At 35.6% G+C, this 18,053-nt stretch overlaps 1 protein-coding gene and 1 pseudogene across 1 annotated transcript; one reads left to right on the top strand and one right to left on the bottom strand.

Annotated features, from left to right (window-relative positions):
• Positions 1 to 2,159, bottom strand: part of LOC141312750 (uncharacterized) — a 40,744-nt pseudogene extending 38,585 nt beyond the window's left edge.
• Positions 2,160 to 3,513: 1,354 nt separating this feature from the next.
• On the top strand, positions 3,514 to 15,178 carry LOC141312764 (uncharacterized). The gene is made up of 3 exons (XM_073832630.1): positions 3,514 to 3,563; positions 4,228 to 4,359; positions 10,601 to 15,178. The coding sequence occupies exons 2-3, from the start codon at positions 4,275 to 4,277 to the stop codon at positions 11,326 to 11,328; spliced, it is 813 nt and encodes a 270-aa protein (XP_073688731.1). The 5' UTR covers positions 3,514 to 3,563; positions 4,228 to 4,274; the 3' UTR covers positions 11,329 to 15,178.
• Positions 15,179 to 18,053: the final 2,875 nt, after the last annotated feature.

The following is an 18,053-nucleotide window of genomic DNA, read 5'->3' as shown; positions in this document are numbered from 1 at the left end:
GCAAACATCGAGCAAAAGTTGTTGTAGCGTACTGGGCTGTTCTTGTAATGCCCAAAAGCAGCCTTATTTATCTTTCCACTCCTTCCCTGCTAACGAAAATGGGTTCAAGCTATTCGAAAATAAAATGTTAACTGATGATGACAGCATTCGGCTAATGTTAATATTAGGCTATCGTCGCTAGCTGCTACTCACAAGATGTTCACTTAGACCAAAGGCAGACAGTGAATGTCATATTGTTTGTAACATCACGACTATATTGCTTTAATAAAGTTGTACATGTCCTCTATACTATCCATACATAACCTTATAACCCTAGTCCTGGGTCTAAGTGTACACACAAATTTGTTAGCCTGATTGCTCTCTAACGTTAGCTACGTTACTTACCTTGAAAGTTATGGATAAACGGGACGTTCTAAAACGCTTAACGTGGCTTAATGTATGTAAAAAACGACCAGGAAACCCCAAGTTTCTGTCAAACCTTACTTGGAACAAACACTACTACTATCAAAAGAACGAGCCCTTATTCCACAGATAAAGTGAATAATATCACGTTAAGCGTTTTCTCCCCCATAGAAGCCCATTATAAGGAAACAGCTTAACGTGGTTTAACTTACCTTAACAGAGACCAGGGAAGACCAAACTTCTGTTACATTTTACTTATAATAAATACTTGCTGCTGTCAAAAGAACAAGCTCTTATTCAGCATATAAAGTGATCGCCCCCCATATAAGTAAAATTTTAAGCCACGTTAAGCTTTTTTTTTGTATAATGGACTTCTATGGGGGGCGATCACTTTATATGCTGAATAAGAGCTCGTTCTTTTGAGAGCAGCAAGTGTTTATTATAAGTGAAATTTAACAGAAAATTGGTCTTCCCTGGTCGCTGTTGAGGTAAGTTAAACCACGTTAAGCAGTTTCCTTATAATGGGCTTCTATGGGGGAGAAAACGCTTAAAGGTTGTATCAGCGATTTCTAGCCTACTTGTGGACTTTCCTACTGGTGCTGGGATGTGAGGGAGGCGGAGCGAAAGTCCACAACACCAAACCCCTGACGCTGATTGGTTGGAACACTGTTTGTTTATGTGTGGAAAGGTTGGTAGTGCCGATTGTTTTTTTTAGCATATCTCGGACCCTAGGCTGACCAGAGAGACGCGTTTTTTTCACAGACAATTTATGGGGCAGGCAGCGAGCGGATCGTGATGAAAGGTCAGCTGAAATTGACACTTTATGTTTTAGGCTAGAAATCGCTGATACAACCTTTAACGTGATATTGATATTATTCACTTTATCTGTGGAATAAGGGTTTGTTCTTTTGATAGTAGCTAGTGTTTGTTACAAGTAAGGTTTGACAGAAATTTCCTGGTCGTTTTTTACGTACGTTAAGCCACGTTAAGCGATTTTCACGTTAAGCGTTTTAGAACGTCCCGGATAAACTTCATGGAAAAATGTATATCCTTTATCCAATTTGTTCCTCTTTGTGACGGAGTTTTCCTCCACGACTCTTATCAGGTCGGCAAAAGTTATCTTTGGCAAGAGTGAGGGAAGTTGTGTAGATTCTCTCCATTTTAATTTTAAATTACCTGGCTTTCTGCTGTGTTGACATTACACAGGAAGTCTGCATACCCTGCGATTGCGTATTTCCAGTTTCTGTGAGAAAGGTCTATTACAATCTTACACCTCACATAATTACAACTAAATGTAACTTGTTTGTGTTTTTGTTTTGGCTTTTTTTATTGTCAGACTTGCTTTATATTTACAGCACTGTTTGTAGACAGCACGCAGTCACCAAATACAATTACTCACATTTTCAAGGTTTGCTTTGTGCAAAATTATTTTCTTAGAGACTTTTGCATATTTACCCAAGTGCTAGAAAATCAATCGTTTTAAATTTAGAAGCAAATGTCGGATTTAATGTTACAGAAAAAATGTAAAAAACCAACCAACCTGTTTGTTCATCAGTATCTTCATGCTTGACTCTAAATATGTCTTCACTCTCCTCTTTAATAAACTCCATCTTTCTTTGTTCCTCAGTATCTTCTTGTTTCAATGTTTCTTCAATCTTAATGTCCTCACTCTCATCTTTAATAAACGCCATCTTCATAATAGTGTGTCACGTGGATCTCTGTTGATTCTCCAGGAGTTTTTCTGTGTGTTTGTACACTTTGTCCTGTTTAATGAGAATATTTAACAGAAAGTACAATCAAAGCAAACTCAATCTCTGGGTGTGTCTCAATCAGCTCCTAGTTCAGTAGTCAGTGCACTAGTAAGACAGAGAGTTAATAGACTTATATTTACATTTGTAAAGAAGACGAATTACCCATAAGGTTCATATTTAGGCCGGCTATTTTTGATTTAGATATGGTATTCAATTATTTGTACACCATATCTAATATACTACACTTTAATTAAATCATTCTCGGTTGTCATCCACGTTTGTGTTTGTTGTTGTCGTTTGTAGTCCGCGTGCCGCTGAATTGAATCACTGAATCATTTCACAAATGATTTGATTCAAATGATTCGGATTCTCAGTTTCTCTCATCACTTCTTATCATCGTTTGATTCATGATATAAAGAGCGAAATGAGACGCACCTTCTCTGTTACTAAAGGCTAACGTTTTCACTGACACTAAATAAAGCATTACATTTATTTTACATAGCTTGTAAAAACGCTTTAATTGATGCAACAATGTCTATTGGTTTAAAAACTTTAAAAGCACAAACCTTTCTTCAGGTGACTCACAACAGATGAGGAGCGCGGCGCATCTTTATGACGTCACACCAATGGAGCAAAATAAAAGTCCCATTGGTGCACTGCTCTCTAGAATCACAAATATATCATAGAAATGTTGATTATAGAATAGAATTTCGTACCCATATGATGATGCTTTTCTAAAGTTATTAACATTGTGAATCTATTAATATTATTCTCGATTTTTATGTAAATTTATAACACTGTTTTATGTTGATATACCTTGCCATTAAATTCACATTAAACTCATGCTGCTGTGTAACTGTTACAAAGGGGGTGTGATGACAAATTTGATCTAGCACTCTTTTGACAATTGTAATCATCTCTTGTTATTTTGTTTGTTTATTTATTCATTTATTCATCTTTTGGAAAGTTACTGAAACACTGTCAGGGATTCACACTGAAAATGAACAAATCTTCTGGAAATATTAGATATAAAGAATACTATGGTCTGTATTTGATCTTATTTCAGTGGTAATGTTCTTTTATGTAAGCAATTTTGTTAAAAAAAAAAAACTTTTTTCAGGGAAAATGAATACGGTTCATTGATTTTTACCTTTTCAAAGACACCTGATCCAGCTGATCAAGGTCTTCAGGATTACTAAAAACTTCCAAGCAGGTGTGAGTTGGAGCTGGTTGGAGATAAACTCTGCAGAGCTGCGGCCCTCCAGGAAATGAGTTTGAGACCTCTGAGTTTGAGCATCCTCTTCGCACTCCATCACAGTAGGTGGCGCTATGCACCTCTGAAGTTGGTTCACAACCCACCATAAAATTAAAAGAAGAAGACGACGGACTGCAGTCCAGCAGAAAAGAAAGGTTTGTTGTTTTTGATCATTTAAAGCCGTCACAACTCGTTTAGACGATTGTATATAAAATTAAAATAATAAAATTACTGAAAGAAACGTTAATATGTTTTACCCAGTGATATAAACGAAGGTTATTTTGTGCATCTCTAACTTTCTCTATCGTGAATCAGTTTATCATAAACACTAGTTCTACCATTGACAAAGTAACTTAGTGATAGAGAAAGAGAGCTGCTTCTCAATTCAAGGGGGCATTTGAAGGCTGCATATATCATTAAGTATGTCTAATTTAAGAAACCTGTAAAAAAAAAAAAAAAAAACATGCCTCATGAGGTGTAAAATACAACTAAATCAATTCATTCTCAAAATGATTCACTGTTATGAATCTCCTGATGAAACCTGCTGCTCAAAATGAGAACTAGCATGTGTAAGGACAACAAATGATTTCATCAAAGTGTAATTAAATATAACGTGCAAATATGTAAACATTAAACAAACATATAAATATTAATCTTATATTTGGTGTTTTCTATTAATTTGAGTGCTGGTTTGTTTTTATCTCTCTATATTTCTCTGACTGACTCCCTTACCAGTGTGCTGACTACTGAAATAGGGAGCGATTTAAAAACGCACCCAGAGGTTTAGTTTGTGTTTCTTTTTCTTTCTGCCAAAAACAGAGAAAAACTCCTGGAGAACTCGCTGAAATCGACTCGAAGCTGTCAAGATGGCTTTTGTTGATGAGGACAGTGAAGACTTCTGGATTCAAGATACAGTTCGTATCAAACAAGAAGACACTGAGGAACAAACAGGTTGGTTTTCATTCTCAAGCTGAACTAAATCATTTGATCCTTATTAAAATGTCCAGCTCTACAGAAATGAATATGTTTATAGATGTTACGAGTGTCCAAATGAAAGTGGTTTATATCAGGGGGTCTCAACCTCCTTCTCGGGTCAATTTTGCAAGGCCCCCCTATGCCTGACATTTCCAATAAAGGTGTTTATTTTTAAACCTTATTTATTAACCAAAACATTTGTTTTGCCTTTTTATTCTTCTACTGCACGTTATAAAAAAAAAACCTGCCAAATTCAAATTAACTTTAAATTAAAGCTATACTTTTGAATTTAAAAGAAAACCCTCTGCTCGGTTCTAGCTTTTAACACACATATATACACACACATACACAGATTCAAAGTTACTGAATTGTTTAATTCAGACATTCTTTACAACTTCAGAGTACTTTTTCTTAAGTAAGTGAACCTGCCAACAGGGAGATGCCAAAAAAAACACTCACTAAACCTGTCCATTTGAACTGGACTGACTGTTTGTATCCATTATAAAATAAACATACAAATGAAAAATACAGCAAATACATTTTAAATCTGTTGATGCTGGTGCTCATATGTGCATAAACACAAGGTACACATCTATGGGTGAGCATCCATTATAAAACACTCACAGGACATTCATTTTGACAACTATGCAAATCAGGGCTCGACATTGAGGACTGGCCGATTGCCTGGAGCCAGCGTGCGAGACGCTCGGGAAAGTAGACAGTATCATTTCCTATAGACCATTTCAAGGACGTAAACAATAACAAGCGCGTTGGAGCCCTACTGCGCATGTCCGGTCCTGAAGCATTTCCGGTAGAGCTATTTCTCCGATCTGTCAATGCGAGCACATTATTTTAAAATCTAGCGAAAACGCTACAGTTAAGGTAAAAAGCTGCTCATTGTCTAATCGATGCTGCGTGCGTGTACATGGGAGATTGCTAAAAGCATATCACATGGATGAGAACAGAAATGTGGCGAACATTTATTCGTACAATGGATGCCATCAGTCTGAAGAAAGAGTGCAACTTACTTCATGTTTTGTTCCTAAGATATCTGGAGAGGTTGTTCGTGATTAATTCACTTGCATTGCGTGGTCAGTCTGTATTTCTGTTTACATATTTGTTTTCATTAGTACATTACTTTTCACAATACATATCGTTTCAATACAACACTAATATGTATGCTGTTAAACTAGGCGCTCGATGCTGTTATTACGTATTGAATTCATTTCAAAATGTGTTTGGTTCGGTCGTGTTTGTTGCTGTGGAACAGTGCAAGAAGAGGGTATGAATGCTCCGAGTCATCATGTGAAAACAAATAAACAAGATGAACGCAATTCAATGCAGGCTACCGTGTTTTGCATTAACCTGTATATCTGCAGATTAATAAATGCCCGCACAAACACACTACATACAGCATTCATAAATGTTTTTATGCACGTATTTACTGTACACACCCACACATTATTTATATATATATATATATATATATATATATATATATATATATATACAGGGTTTCTGCAGATATGAACAAGTGAAATTTAAGACTTTTTAAGACCTTTTTAATACCACCTTATATGAAATTTAAGACCTAAACCTGTAATGGAAATAGATATTATATTACATGCATATGTGATATTTAATGTGTTTAATGTAAAAAGTAAACAAAATTTCATGGCTGTCATAAATTAAATTTATTACTACGATATACAGTGAACTTTCCATATCAGCAGATACTATTCCACACAAAATATCCCCAATAAAAGTACCACTAGAAATATCTGATGTAAAAAAAAAAATTCTAAAGCGATTTTTTTTTTTTTTTACTTTTGAAATGTATGCGTACCTTTGAAATTTATTTTATGAATTTATCAATAAATTCTAAATGGCTGTTAGCAGTGAGATTACATAATTTACACTGCAAAATTAAAAGTGAGATTAATGTTTTAAATACATTTATTGATTTATAAATATATATATTAGAAATGTTATATAAATACTGCGATTCTGTCTGAAGACGCAGTAACTTCCACAGAGGGAGAAAAAAATCTACAGTTGTTAGCAACTGCCCTTAGCCAAGCCCTATATTCAGTTTTTCCAAGCCCAGTATCGCTAAACTTGCACTTCCTCATAGCTAAAAAGTTAAATCCATTTGACTTCTGCGGTACAATCCGAGAGAGACTCGCGCCAATAACAGAAAGCTGATTGGCTATTGCATGCTGGTCTCATTTGTAGTTTAAATTCAGCAAATTATATTTGGAATAGTGAAATAAAGAACTACAACACCACGGAAACAGCAGAAAGAGAATTTAAATGAGCATTAGAGGTAGCGTTACATGGACATCGGGAAAATAAGACCTGTGTAAAATTATTTAAGACCTAGAAAAGCGAATTTAAGACTTTTTAAGGCCTAAAATTTTGATTTTTAAATTTTAGACTTTTTAAGACCCCGCAGAAACCCTGTGTGTGTGTGTGTGTGTGTGTGTGTGTGTGTGTGTGTGTGTGAAACTGAATACTGGTGTAATGTAAAGGCTGATGGCAATTCAGCTTTGCATAACACATTTTTATAACAAAAAATTATTTAAATAATAAATCATGTTAATGAACATAAAAGACTCTTTTCAAAAACATAAAAAAAATACTTTGTCCAAACTTTTGACCAGTACTGTATATAAACAAAGAACATTCTCTCACTTTCAACTGTTTTTATTTCCAACACATGTATTGATATGTAAATATTTGTATGAACATAAAATGCTTCAACAAATGAAACAACAACAACTGAAACAACATTTGAACTGAAATGGAGTACAAAGGGGGAACAAATGTCAAAAGCAGCAGTCTGTATCTGGCCTGGTCATCAGTAGCTTTAAGTACTACACTGAATTAGTGAATACTACACTCAAGTTCTCAAACACATCTGGGTGTTGATATGGTCAGATGTGGTTGTCACTGCAGGATGATCAGATGTCCTTGGGTGTCTACAGATGATGGCTCTCCTAAGGATAAAAGTAGAAAAACAATTATTTAATGTAATGCACAATATTAAAAAAATAATGCTATTTGTTTAATACGTAAGTATATTGGAATTAACATTACCAAAGCTTGATGGAAAAAATATTCACCATTAACATTACCTTTTGTTAACTACTGCTGATAACTGTTACACAATACCAAGTTCAAGTTCACTTTCATGTTACTCACTGCATTTGTCAACTGACAAGATTACTAGACGACTAATACGAACTTAGTTATAGCCCACATAACACTTAGCAATAAAACAAAAATAAAAAAACTTGCCTTTTTTTCACTAACATTACACACGAATCAAAATGCAAGCTGCATATGTAAACAATGACAAAATGTTACTTTAAATTATACGGCATCATCCTTGAAGAGTTAACGTAAAGATATACATATAATCAGATTAATTAAAAACGACATTTACTTGCCTGAATCGAAATGTGCGCTGTATATCCTAGAGTTGCTTGTTGTTATCCAGCCTTCTCCTTCACTGCCGCAACTCGGGTGCGTTTCTCGGAAATATACCGTAAAACGCGTCTCATAATGTTAGTTCCGACCCAGGGGAAGCACACAACCACCGAACGACAAGAATCTAATTTTAAATTACACATTTAAACAGGTGGATTGTATTTATATGACCGCAGTCCCACTGCTCATAAAGCGCTTCTCGCCATTGTTTTCAATGCGCTGGATCATTAACCGGAAACTTCCTGGGACCAAAGACGTCACTTCCTTAAGCCGCTGAATAGCGCTTGAAATGGTCTATTCATAAAGAGTCACTTGCTTTATTCCTGAATGAACCATCCGTTCGAACAAATCAAAGGAATATGATCCAGTAATTAAATCAGTCTCTTGCTGCCACCTGCTGGCAGATCTCTGTATTCAAAATTTTATATTTAAAACATTAATCTCAACATGAATTTATGAATTTGATTGCACACATGGCATCTCTGAGCCTGATTAAACATATAAAAAGGTTAAAAAAAATCATGGACAATGAATGGACTCTAGTAATATTGTTTAATTTTCTTCTTTGCAACAACATTTCTTTAATAGGAGTCCTCCATTTATGTATCATTAACTGGTGATCTGGGACAATCAACCTGGACATACTGTTGGGCATAAATTTATCACAATTATAATTTTTTTTTTTTAAACTGTCAGTTGTATTTAAGGAAAAGTGTGTGCATACAGTTATATTTTGGCTTTTGACACATTAGTTAAAATGTGGTTAAGAAATAGCTATTAAACTTTTTTTTAAAACAATAATTTTGCTAGATAAGACCCTTCTTTCCTCGGCTGTGATACTTTAGAGTCCTTTGAAGCTGCATTTAAACTGCACTTTGGAAGTTCAAACTCGGGGCACCATAGAAGTCCACTATATGGAGAGAAATCCTGAAATGTTTTCCACAAAAAACATAATTTCCTTACGACTGAAAAAAGAAAGACATGAACATCTTGGATGACAAAGGGAAAAAAAAATATATTAAAAACAACTGAAGTAACATTTTTTGAAAATGCACCTAAGAAGATCCTACTTTCGCAGGGATGTGATTTTTCCGGATTAATCCGGAATTCCGTATTTTTCGACCTGAAAACGTGACCTATGTGAATCATGCAGATCTGTAAAAAAAAAAATAAGAAAAGGAGGAGGAGGGGGGGGGGGTAACAGGGCCACACCGGGCGGCACTTCAGATGGCAAAGAGATGCATTTTTCCTTCCGTTCCAAGTATCGAGAAGGACGTATTTGCGACCGTTCGCAAATGCCGGATGGCGAAGTATAATTGGTCAGATCACCTGTCAATCAAGCTCCATTCTGCGCAGTGCAGAGGCGCAGTCTAAGTTACCTCAGTCGCTCTCGCGCTACAGTGGTATCGTGACAAGAACATCGCCGGATCGGATGATCTGGGTATATATTATTGCTTGTGTCTATATATAACCTATAAATTACTAATTTGACTTTGTTGTCGATTGATTAGATGATCAATTTTGAGTGATTTTCCACTATGGCAGGATGTTTAAGCTGCATTAACATTAACTTACTTGTATTTGCTAGCTATTAGGGATGCTCATTTCGGTTAATTTCCCCAATCGCAAATCATTATCCGATTATTAACCATTAACTTAACTGATAAGTGGTAAGGACGTTCATTCAGCGCTGACGCTCCCACCACGCGCATCACGCACTGTGCGTAGGGTACCGAGTGCTGAGGGGGCACCAAAAAATAGTCTAATGAAAAATCAGTAATTATATTTTAATTATTATGTTAAATATATAGCTCACTGAATCTGATGGCCGCAAATAGTTTCTCCCGAAATCTAGAGCGAGGGAGTGAGTGCGAGACATGCGTGCATGACAGATGGAGAGAGAGCAAGAGACCGCGCGAGTGTGCCTCATGAAGCACATGTAAGTTAATACAAACTCTACATTATTATCCCGCTTATTACATGGCTACCTACAAAATAAATCAATAATTTGACACAAAATATTGATTTTAAAAGGAATTTATTGATTTAAAAACCGTCTCACGATCAAGAGATCTTTAACAGACTTGCAGACGTACGTGTGCTATCTGGGTACTTTATTATATCACCTTTCAATGAAGTTACAAAAGATCTCTTGATCTGGAAAGCATCTGCTGTGTACAAACGTCTGGCAGATGTCTGTAAGTTGTCAGTTTTACATTCATTCTGATTCGTAAACATCTGAAAGACATCTAACAGACGTCTATTTGACATCTGATAGGAAAGGTCCAATAGGCGCATTGCAGATGAGCAAACAATCTAAAAAATACATCTTCCAGATGTAAATGCAGACGTCAAATAGACATCTCTGTGATGTACGTGTGCTATCCAGGGTAGTTAACGCTAATGCGAGGGTGTTTCTAATGCCACATCTATGGGAGGTACATTTTATTTTACGTTGTTCTCGTTTTTATTTGTTGAGGAAAATGTCAATAGATTTCCGTCATAGTTTTTGTTATTCAAAACGAGTTTTTGTTTAATTTTCGTCGAAAATTTTTCGACACAAATGATTCGTTAATGAAATTAACACTGCCTTCAGGTTAAAATAGGATCTAGCAAAAATGTTCTATTTTCTAGATTCTAATGCTTTGATTTTTCAACTTATTTTGATGTCTGTTGTTTGTACTATTGAGCTGGAGTTCATTTGTGTTTGTCTTTTTCATTTTAGACATGACAGCACTGAAAGAGGAGAGTCAAGAAATGAATGCAGCAGAAGAGATGTCCATAAAGACTGAAAATACTTCCTCAGGAAATGCCACTCAAGGATGTCTTGAGCCTTACATATGTGGTCAGTGTGGAAAGAGTTTCAGATGCAAAAAACACATTTATCAGCACATGAGAGTTCACTCTAAAAAGATCGTATGTCAAAGTGAAAGATGCAAAATGGTTTTCCCAGACTGGAAACAGCTTAAGCAACATGTCAAAACTCACATCAGAAAAACAAAGCCTTTCATGTGCCTTTACTGTGGAAAGAATTGGAAGAAGCAAGCACACCTCACGGTTCACGTGAGAGTTCACACCAAAGTAAAGCCTTTCGCCTGTAAACTGTGTGGAAAGAGATTTGCTCAAAAATCAAGCGTTCCAGTCCACATGAGAACTCACACGGGAGAGAAGCCTTTCATTTGCTTGAAGTGTGGAAAGGCTTTTGTCGTAAACGCAAGTCTTAAAGAACACATGAGAACTCACACTGGAGAGAAGCCTTTCCCGTGTGAACTGTGTGAAAAGAGATATTCCAAAAAACAAATCCTTCAAGTCCACATGAGAACTCACACTGGAGAAAAACCTTACAAATGTCTTTGGTGTAAAGAGAGTTTTTTCTATCAAAGAAAATTTAAAAATCATTTGCGAACTCATTCTGTGTCACAAGTAGGGCTGGTAACTACCGAAAAAATTTAAAGTCTCAATATATATATATGTATATACACACACACACACACACACACACACACACACACACACACACACAACACAAAAGCGCATTCTGTGCACGTCATGACATGCCATCTAGGGATGTGGCGGGATTTCGTGACACCAGATCTCGCGAAACGTAACAATATCCTCGCAACATTTTGCAGTGTTTACATTAGAGCTGCGCAATTAATTGTTAAAAGTTCGCTATTTCTGAGGACTTCCGCTCCTCCAATTAACAGATTGATGGACCATAACAGCCATTTAGTTACTTTGTTTGCCATGGTGTCTGCGGGGTTGTAAAAGGTAGTAAATGAAATGAGCCAAAATTAAGGGCATTAAAAAGTAATAAACGTCATCTGACGAGGTATAAAATTTTCGACACCATTTTTTTAGATACATTGTCAATTTGTGTTAAGTGCAGGCCTTTCTTCTAAAATTTGCATGGATTTATTTATTTATGCGTTGAGAGGTAGGACCTGAGGGATATCATGCGTGCGCAAATTAAATTTGGGGAAATGCAAATTTCGAACCTCTGGCTGAAGGACACAAGATTTAAAGACTGGCTTAGGCCAGTAGTTGCCAAAAAAAAAAAAAAAATCAAATATATCAAATTAAGGCCATAAAAAGTTGTTCATATGTTAACCTGTCCTCTTTTTAAAATCACACTCGAGAATTTCGGGGTTCTTTTTTACCGCGTTAAACAAAAAGTAATTTTGTACCAAAATAATAGTTTAAATAAAAATATTTTTGTGTTTATTAAAGTTTTTAGCAGTTTTTAGTAGGTTAGTTATATTTTTTTAAATATATATAATATAAATAATAGACAAATATATTTTTAAATGGGTTTTATACAAAAACTGTTTTTGTTTTTTTATGTAAAATTCACTTTATAAAAGACCCACATTTCACATGGTTTGGTGAAGATTTTTGCCCATCTTTTGGAAAATACAGTTGTTACGACTCCCTAATTTTGGCATCTAGGGTTTTGGGAGGTAAAATTTAAATAGATAAAAAAGAACAATCAAGCTCAGTACTTTTCTCTGCTTTGGAAGTGTGGATGTGTGAAACTAATAAAGAACAGACAGAGACAATCGGATTCAGACTTTACGTTTAGTGAGATTCTCTGTTATACACTTACATAGCTCTCAATAAGAATAATATCAATCAATCATATAAACAATAAACCCAAGATACCTTCAAGAAATCCAACGATAATCTATTTACAAATTATATACAAGTGAAAGACAACAAAAGTGAGGGACAAGAGCGGTGCTAAAAGAAAGAAAATAATAAAACATAAATCCTCTAACTAGCCCCAAATCAAGACTAAACTAAACAAAAGAAATGAAAGAAAAGAACATCTTCAGCGTAAAACGCCACTGACTACTCTGACTCACAAACATAAATACAAAGATGGGCATCCGCTCGATAACTAGTGTGTCTAGACAACTTTACCCTGCGTGTAGTAAGATGTAAGTCACGTGACATGCTGAGCTGGTCCCATCACCATGTGTCGAGGTAGGACTGAGAGTCGAGTCACAGCGCAAACGCGTCCAAATGGATAATCAAAACAAGAGTGAAGTTTAACAAGAGCAAACTCAAACACACGATAATTCAAATTCAGCAGAAATAACAAAACGAGAGCAAGACAAGCAAACGTGGGAGAGCAAACAAATGAAAAGCAATCGCTCCTCCCGATCTCACGTCACATCCACGTCTTTATTCGCGCCCATTGACGTCTGATTGGTCCTTCAGGTGTTACTCAGGATTGATGATTGACGACAGCGCGATCCAACCACAGGCTCTGTGAGATAATAGAGAGAGAGAAAAAGAAAAAAACCCTCTCCCCGAGCAATAAGAGACATCACAGTTTTAAAAGTAAAAATAATAATCACTTTTACCACTAGATGGCTGCAGAGCTCCACTATTTGCTATTTGCCCACCAGAAAGAAATCTTTTCATAAATTGTTTCAGTTGAGTTCAAAGCTACAAATGATGAAGTCACAATTCTAACTATGAAATTTATTTTTTGTCAAAGTTCAGCATTATTTTGCACTGAAACAAATAAGTTCTATTACATATTGAGTAGCAGTACACAATATGAACATAAGAATGCAACTACAGAAAATGTTTTTTTTTTATTTGAAAAAATTATAATAGAGCAGTTTTGATGGTCTCACAAATGTATTTGTGTGTGTCCTGTGTATTTCATAATATGAAGATATGATCTCAACTGAAAAAAACTTGTGAAAAGATACCTTTCAGTTGGTCAAATAGCATAAAGCACTGCAGCCATCTAGTGGTAAAATAATTTTTTTCCCCCTTTAAAACAGGATTTTCCAAAAGATGTGCAAAAATCCTAAACTAAACCATGTGAAATTATCCATGTTATCCCCATGAATGAAAGTAAGACGTGGGTCTTTTATAAAGTGAATTTTGAATAAAAAGTATATATACAAAAAATTGTGTATAAAAATATGTATTAATTATATAAAATTTAAAAAATATCATAAATCCTCCTAAAAACATTATAAACAGGAAAAAAAAATTAACTATTATTTTGTTACAAAATTGCATTTTGTTGCAGAGACCCCAAAGACCATGAGTGTGACTTTTTTTTTTTACACCAACATAAAATCATGCTATCATTCCAACTTTTTTATTTTTTATTTGTAGATCCAGAAAGTGTTGACAGTTTTACAAAGTCTTATAACTCTTGGACAAAAATAACTTTTTTATTTTTAGCAAAAGCCATTTGGGGTAAAAAAAAAAATAAATACCCCGAAGACCGCATAAGGGTTAAATAGTAAAAGAAGAGGGCTAATTATAATTTTAAGAAGCCTTACATTTGGAGACAGAAAGACAAGAATTGTGATAGGGCTGGATAAAACTTTTAAGAGGCAATGATGTCATTGAATAAATATGCACGCTGCACGTTTTAAAGTCAAAACGCGGCACTAATGTCTTTAAATGAATGTATCTGAAGGGAACCGACTGTCCTCAGAAACGTGTCGTCGGCATTTTCATTTCATGCTGATAAAACAGCAATAATGCTGCGTTGTGTACAGCCGATACTAAAATGTAAGCGCTCCTAAAGTGTGACAAAGAATTAATTTGCACGTCCAAATTTTTAGCTATTTTTAGTCAAATATCGACCCATGTTTTTATGCAGCAAACATATAGAGCTGTAATGTGAAAGAAGTTAATGTGCTTTCTAAAAATCTAAACAATTAAGACATTTATATTTATGTTTTAAATAAATATAATACATTAGAAACTTGATTAATCCCTTTTAATGGTATAAAGGCTGAAATGCCATTGTATACGATTTTTTTTTTTTTTTGTCATTTTATGGCTTAATATTTCCGTACATCATCCAACCACACTCATACTGTTTATTTTACTTGTGCAGCTCTTTACAAGGGTCAAACATCGCCTTAAATTGATATTTAAAAATTCTGCAGAATTCATTCCTTGATATTTGTTGATATTTGTGTATTGAAGTTAAAATAATTTTCGGGCTACCAAAATCTGAAGAGTACCTGCCCGAAGGGCCACCAGAGATTTTGAAATTTTGTGAGCCCTGAAGTGCTGCTGTATCAGAATTAACATTTTATTTAGATATTGCAAATGTTTTTGTTTGATTCATCTTTTGATTATGCAACTAATGGTGTTCAGTGACTTTGTTGCTTTATTTATGTTTCGTTTTTTTGTCAAGCAATGAATTTTATGTCAAATAAAGTTGGCCATAGAAATGAATAGTAACTATAGACCAGAGATCTATTCAAACTTTTTTGAACTTAGAGTTTTAAAATAAAATCAGTTGTTCACTGTATGTGTTTGCCTGTTGTTTTTGCAATTATTCTCAGAAAGAAATATTTATCAGCCTATATATCGGCTATCGGCCTCCAAATATAAAAGGGCTATCGTTATCGGCCAAAATTTCCATATCGGTGCATCCCTAGTAATTTTAACAAGTAACTTTGCCTTTTGTTGGTTCCCTTGGTTGTGTATGTTGCATAAGTTAGTTTGATCGTTATTTGTCAATTGTTATATCCAGCATTTCAAAGGGGGATTTATGTTGTAGCCTAAAGTGGAGGTTGTATAGGGAAGTGTGATTGCAGAGAACCGATTGGTGTATGGCACATAGTTAACGAGATATTCTGCACTTTATTAATAAGGAACTTTATTCTTCTAAGGGCCAAATGAGTAGACATGTCAATGACTGGTCAACATAGGCCCAAATTTACAGGCAGTGAAATCTGTCACGTACTTATATAATTACAGTGTAAAGTTGCACTTTGTTATTATCTGGTTGCTTCCTCTTTTTATTTTTCAAGGCCCAAATTGAACCACTTGGAAATCACAAGATCTTGTGCCACAAGATATCATATCATTGCAATATAGTACTCTACATTAAAAGGGAATCAAAAAAGTTCATCAAAGTCGTCGTAAGACAAGAATGAGTATTGTTTTGGTTTTAGGACATCTTTGATGAAAGGTTTTGATCCACTTTAAATGCTGACTACTTTAGATCCTTATAAGTATAGTTTACAGTAAAAAATGTTGAAGATTAGCAGACAGATTGTCAATTCATTATATGTGTAAAATGGTATTTTCAAGCGATATTATGTTTGATTATGAAATATTTACTCACCACTTTAGCAAGACGTTTGTCTGCTCTTCTGCAAAATGCTAATTAGCAGCACAAAACGTCACCAGGTGTTGTCACTAGATGTCACAAAAAAAGTAAATCAATCAAGCAAGGCCGTTCTTTTATAATGCGTAAGACTCCTGTCTTTTGATCCTTGTCTTATCTAATAAATCTGCTTCTCCCTCCGACCCATGACCTATAATAATTCATTTGAAATTAATGATGTAAGAGTATGTGTACTCTGTAAAAAGAGTACTGTTTGAAAAAATTAAACTATTAGCGATGAACAGACAAGCAAAGTGATATAGAATGTGAACCATCACAGTGCTGTTATACTAAATATCACCACTCTAAGGACAGAAACAATGACATGAGTAAAATCAACTCCACATTGTGTAAATGATTCCTCATGGAAGATGGCACTCTCCCAGTCTATGTCAACATCCACATCCTAGGGATTAAGCATTTAATCATTACAAAAATCGAATTACATTTGCACACTATCTGTATCATCATAAATGAGAGAAATGAAAATCATTCCTACCTCTACATTATCAGGCTTGTGAATGTTGTTATGTAGAAGTCCCACCTCCTACACTTGCTGGGGGCTCATATTTCCCTCAGTGTGAAGGGAGTGATGATCCCTGTCCTCTGGAGATATCCAGCAGGCCATCTTCTTCAAGACTCTGCAGGACATCTTAATATGTGCATACTGCTGTCCACACATCACGCCAGAGCAGGGTCCCCAAACTTTTTTCTGAGAGGGCCAAATATTTTTTCTTTTCTTTAATGGGGGGCCAGTCTGTTTATTTAAGAAAGACAGATGGGCCAGACTGACTACTAGTAGTAGTAGTATTTTATTATGATTTTACTTTTAATTATTTATTTATTCTACCTTTTAATGCTAGAATAGTTTATTTTGTTAGGCACCACACTGACAACTGATAATTTATTTTCAAAAGATAAACAGCTGAATCTCAATAAATAAGAATGTCATGAAAAAGTTCATTTATTTCAGTAATTCAACTCAAATTGTGAAACTTGTGTATTAAATAAATTTAATGCACACAGACTGAAGTAGTTTAAGTCTTTGGTTCTTTTAATTGTGATGATTTGGCTCACATTTAACCAAAAATCCACCAATTCACAACAAATCTCAACAAATTAGAATATGGTGACATGTCAATCACCTAATAAACTCAAAACACCCACAAAGGTTTCCTGAGCCTTCAAAATGGTCTCTCAGTTTGGTTCATTAGGCTACACAAAAGAGGATGGATACCCGAGCTGAGCCCGACGGAACCTGACGGGCCGGGTCGGGCTGGGTTCGGACAGATATTTAGAAAGGATGCTCGGGTTCGGGTTGGGCTCGGTCACATCAGCGCGATAGTGCGCCTGTGTTATAACGGCGCTTTTTGGCCCGTGTGCACTGATGCTCTCATCTGTTGTTGACATTGCCGAACGCTTTTCCTACAGTTGCTTAATAAAAGCGGGCATTCCACACAAAAAAAAGTGCATGTGTCATTAGTATGAGAAAAAAAAAGAGATTTTAACTGTGTCGGGCTGGGATCAGGCTCGGACATAAATATCTTAATGCTTGTCGGGCTCGGGTCGGGTTCGAGTACTGCTCTGTCGGACGCGGGCCGGGCTCAGACAGAAAAATGCGGCCCGATCCGCACTCTACTACACAATCATGGGGAAGACTGCTGATCTGACAGTTGTCCAGAAGACAATCATTGACACCCTTCACAAGGAGGGCAAGCCACAAACATTCATTGCCAAAGAAGCTGGCTGTTTACAGAGTGCTGTATCCAAGCATGTTCACAGAAAGTTGAGTGGAAGAAAAAAGTGTGGAAGAAAAAGATGAACAACCAACCGAGAGAACTACAGCCTTGAGAGGCTTGTCTAGCAAAATCAATTCAAGAATCCACTGTTTTTTGAATCACATGTCAAAGTCTGCCTTCATCATTTTCAGCGCTTCCACAGACTTTTCAACTGGAAATGGGGCCACTGGTTTCTCAGCTGAAAAACTTTGGGTAACTGGGAGATGAGTGAA

Source organism: Garra rufa, unplaced genomic scaffold (genome assembly GCF_049309525.1).
Source record: "Garra rufa unplaced genomic scaffold, GarRuf1.0 hap1_unplaced_005, whole genome shotgun sequence".
NCBI classification, from domain to species: Eukaryota; Metazoa; Chordata; class Actinopteri; order Cypriniformes; family Cyprinidae; genus Garra; species Garra rufa.
Note: the sequence above shows the minus strand (reverse complement) of the source record. Positions and strands in the feature narration are given on the sequence as shown.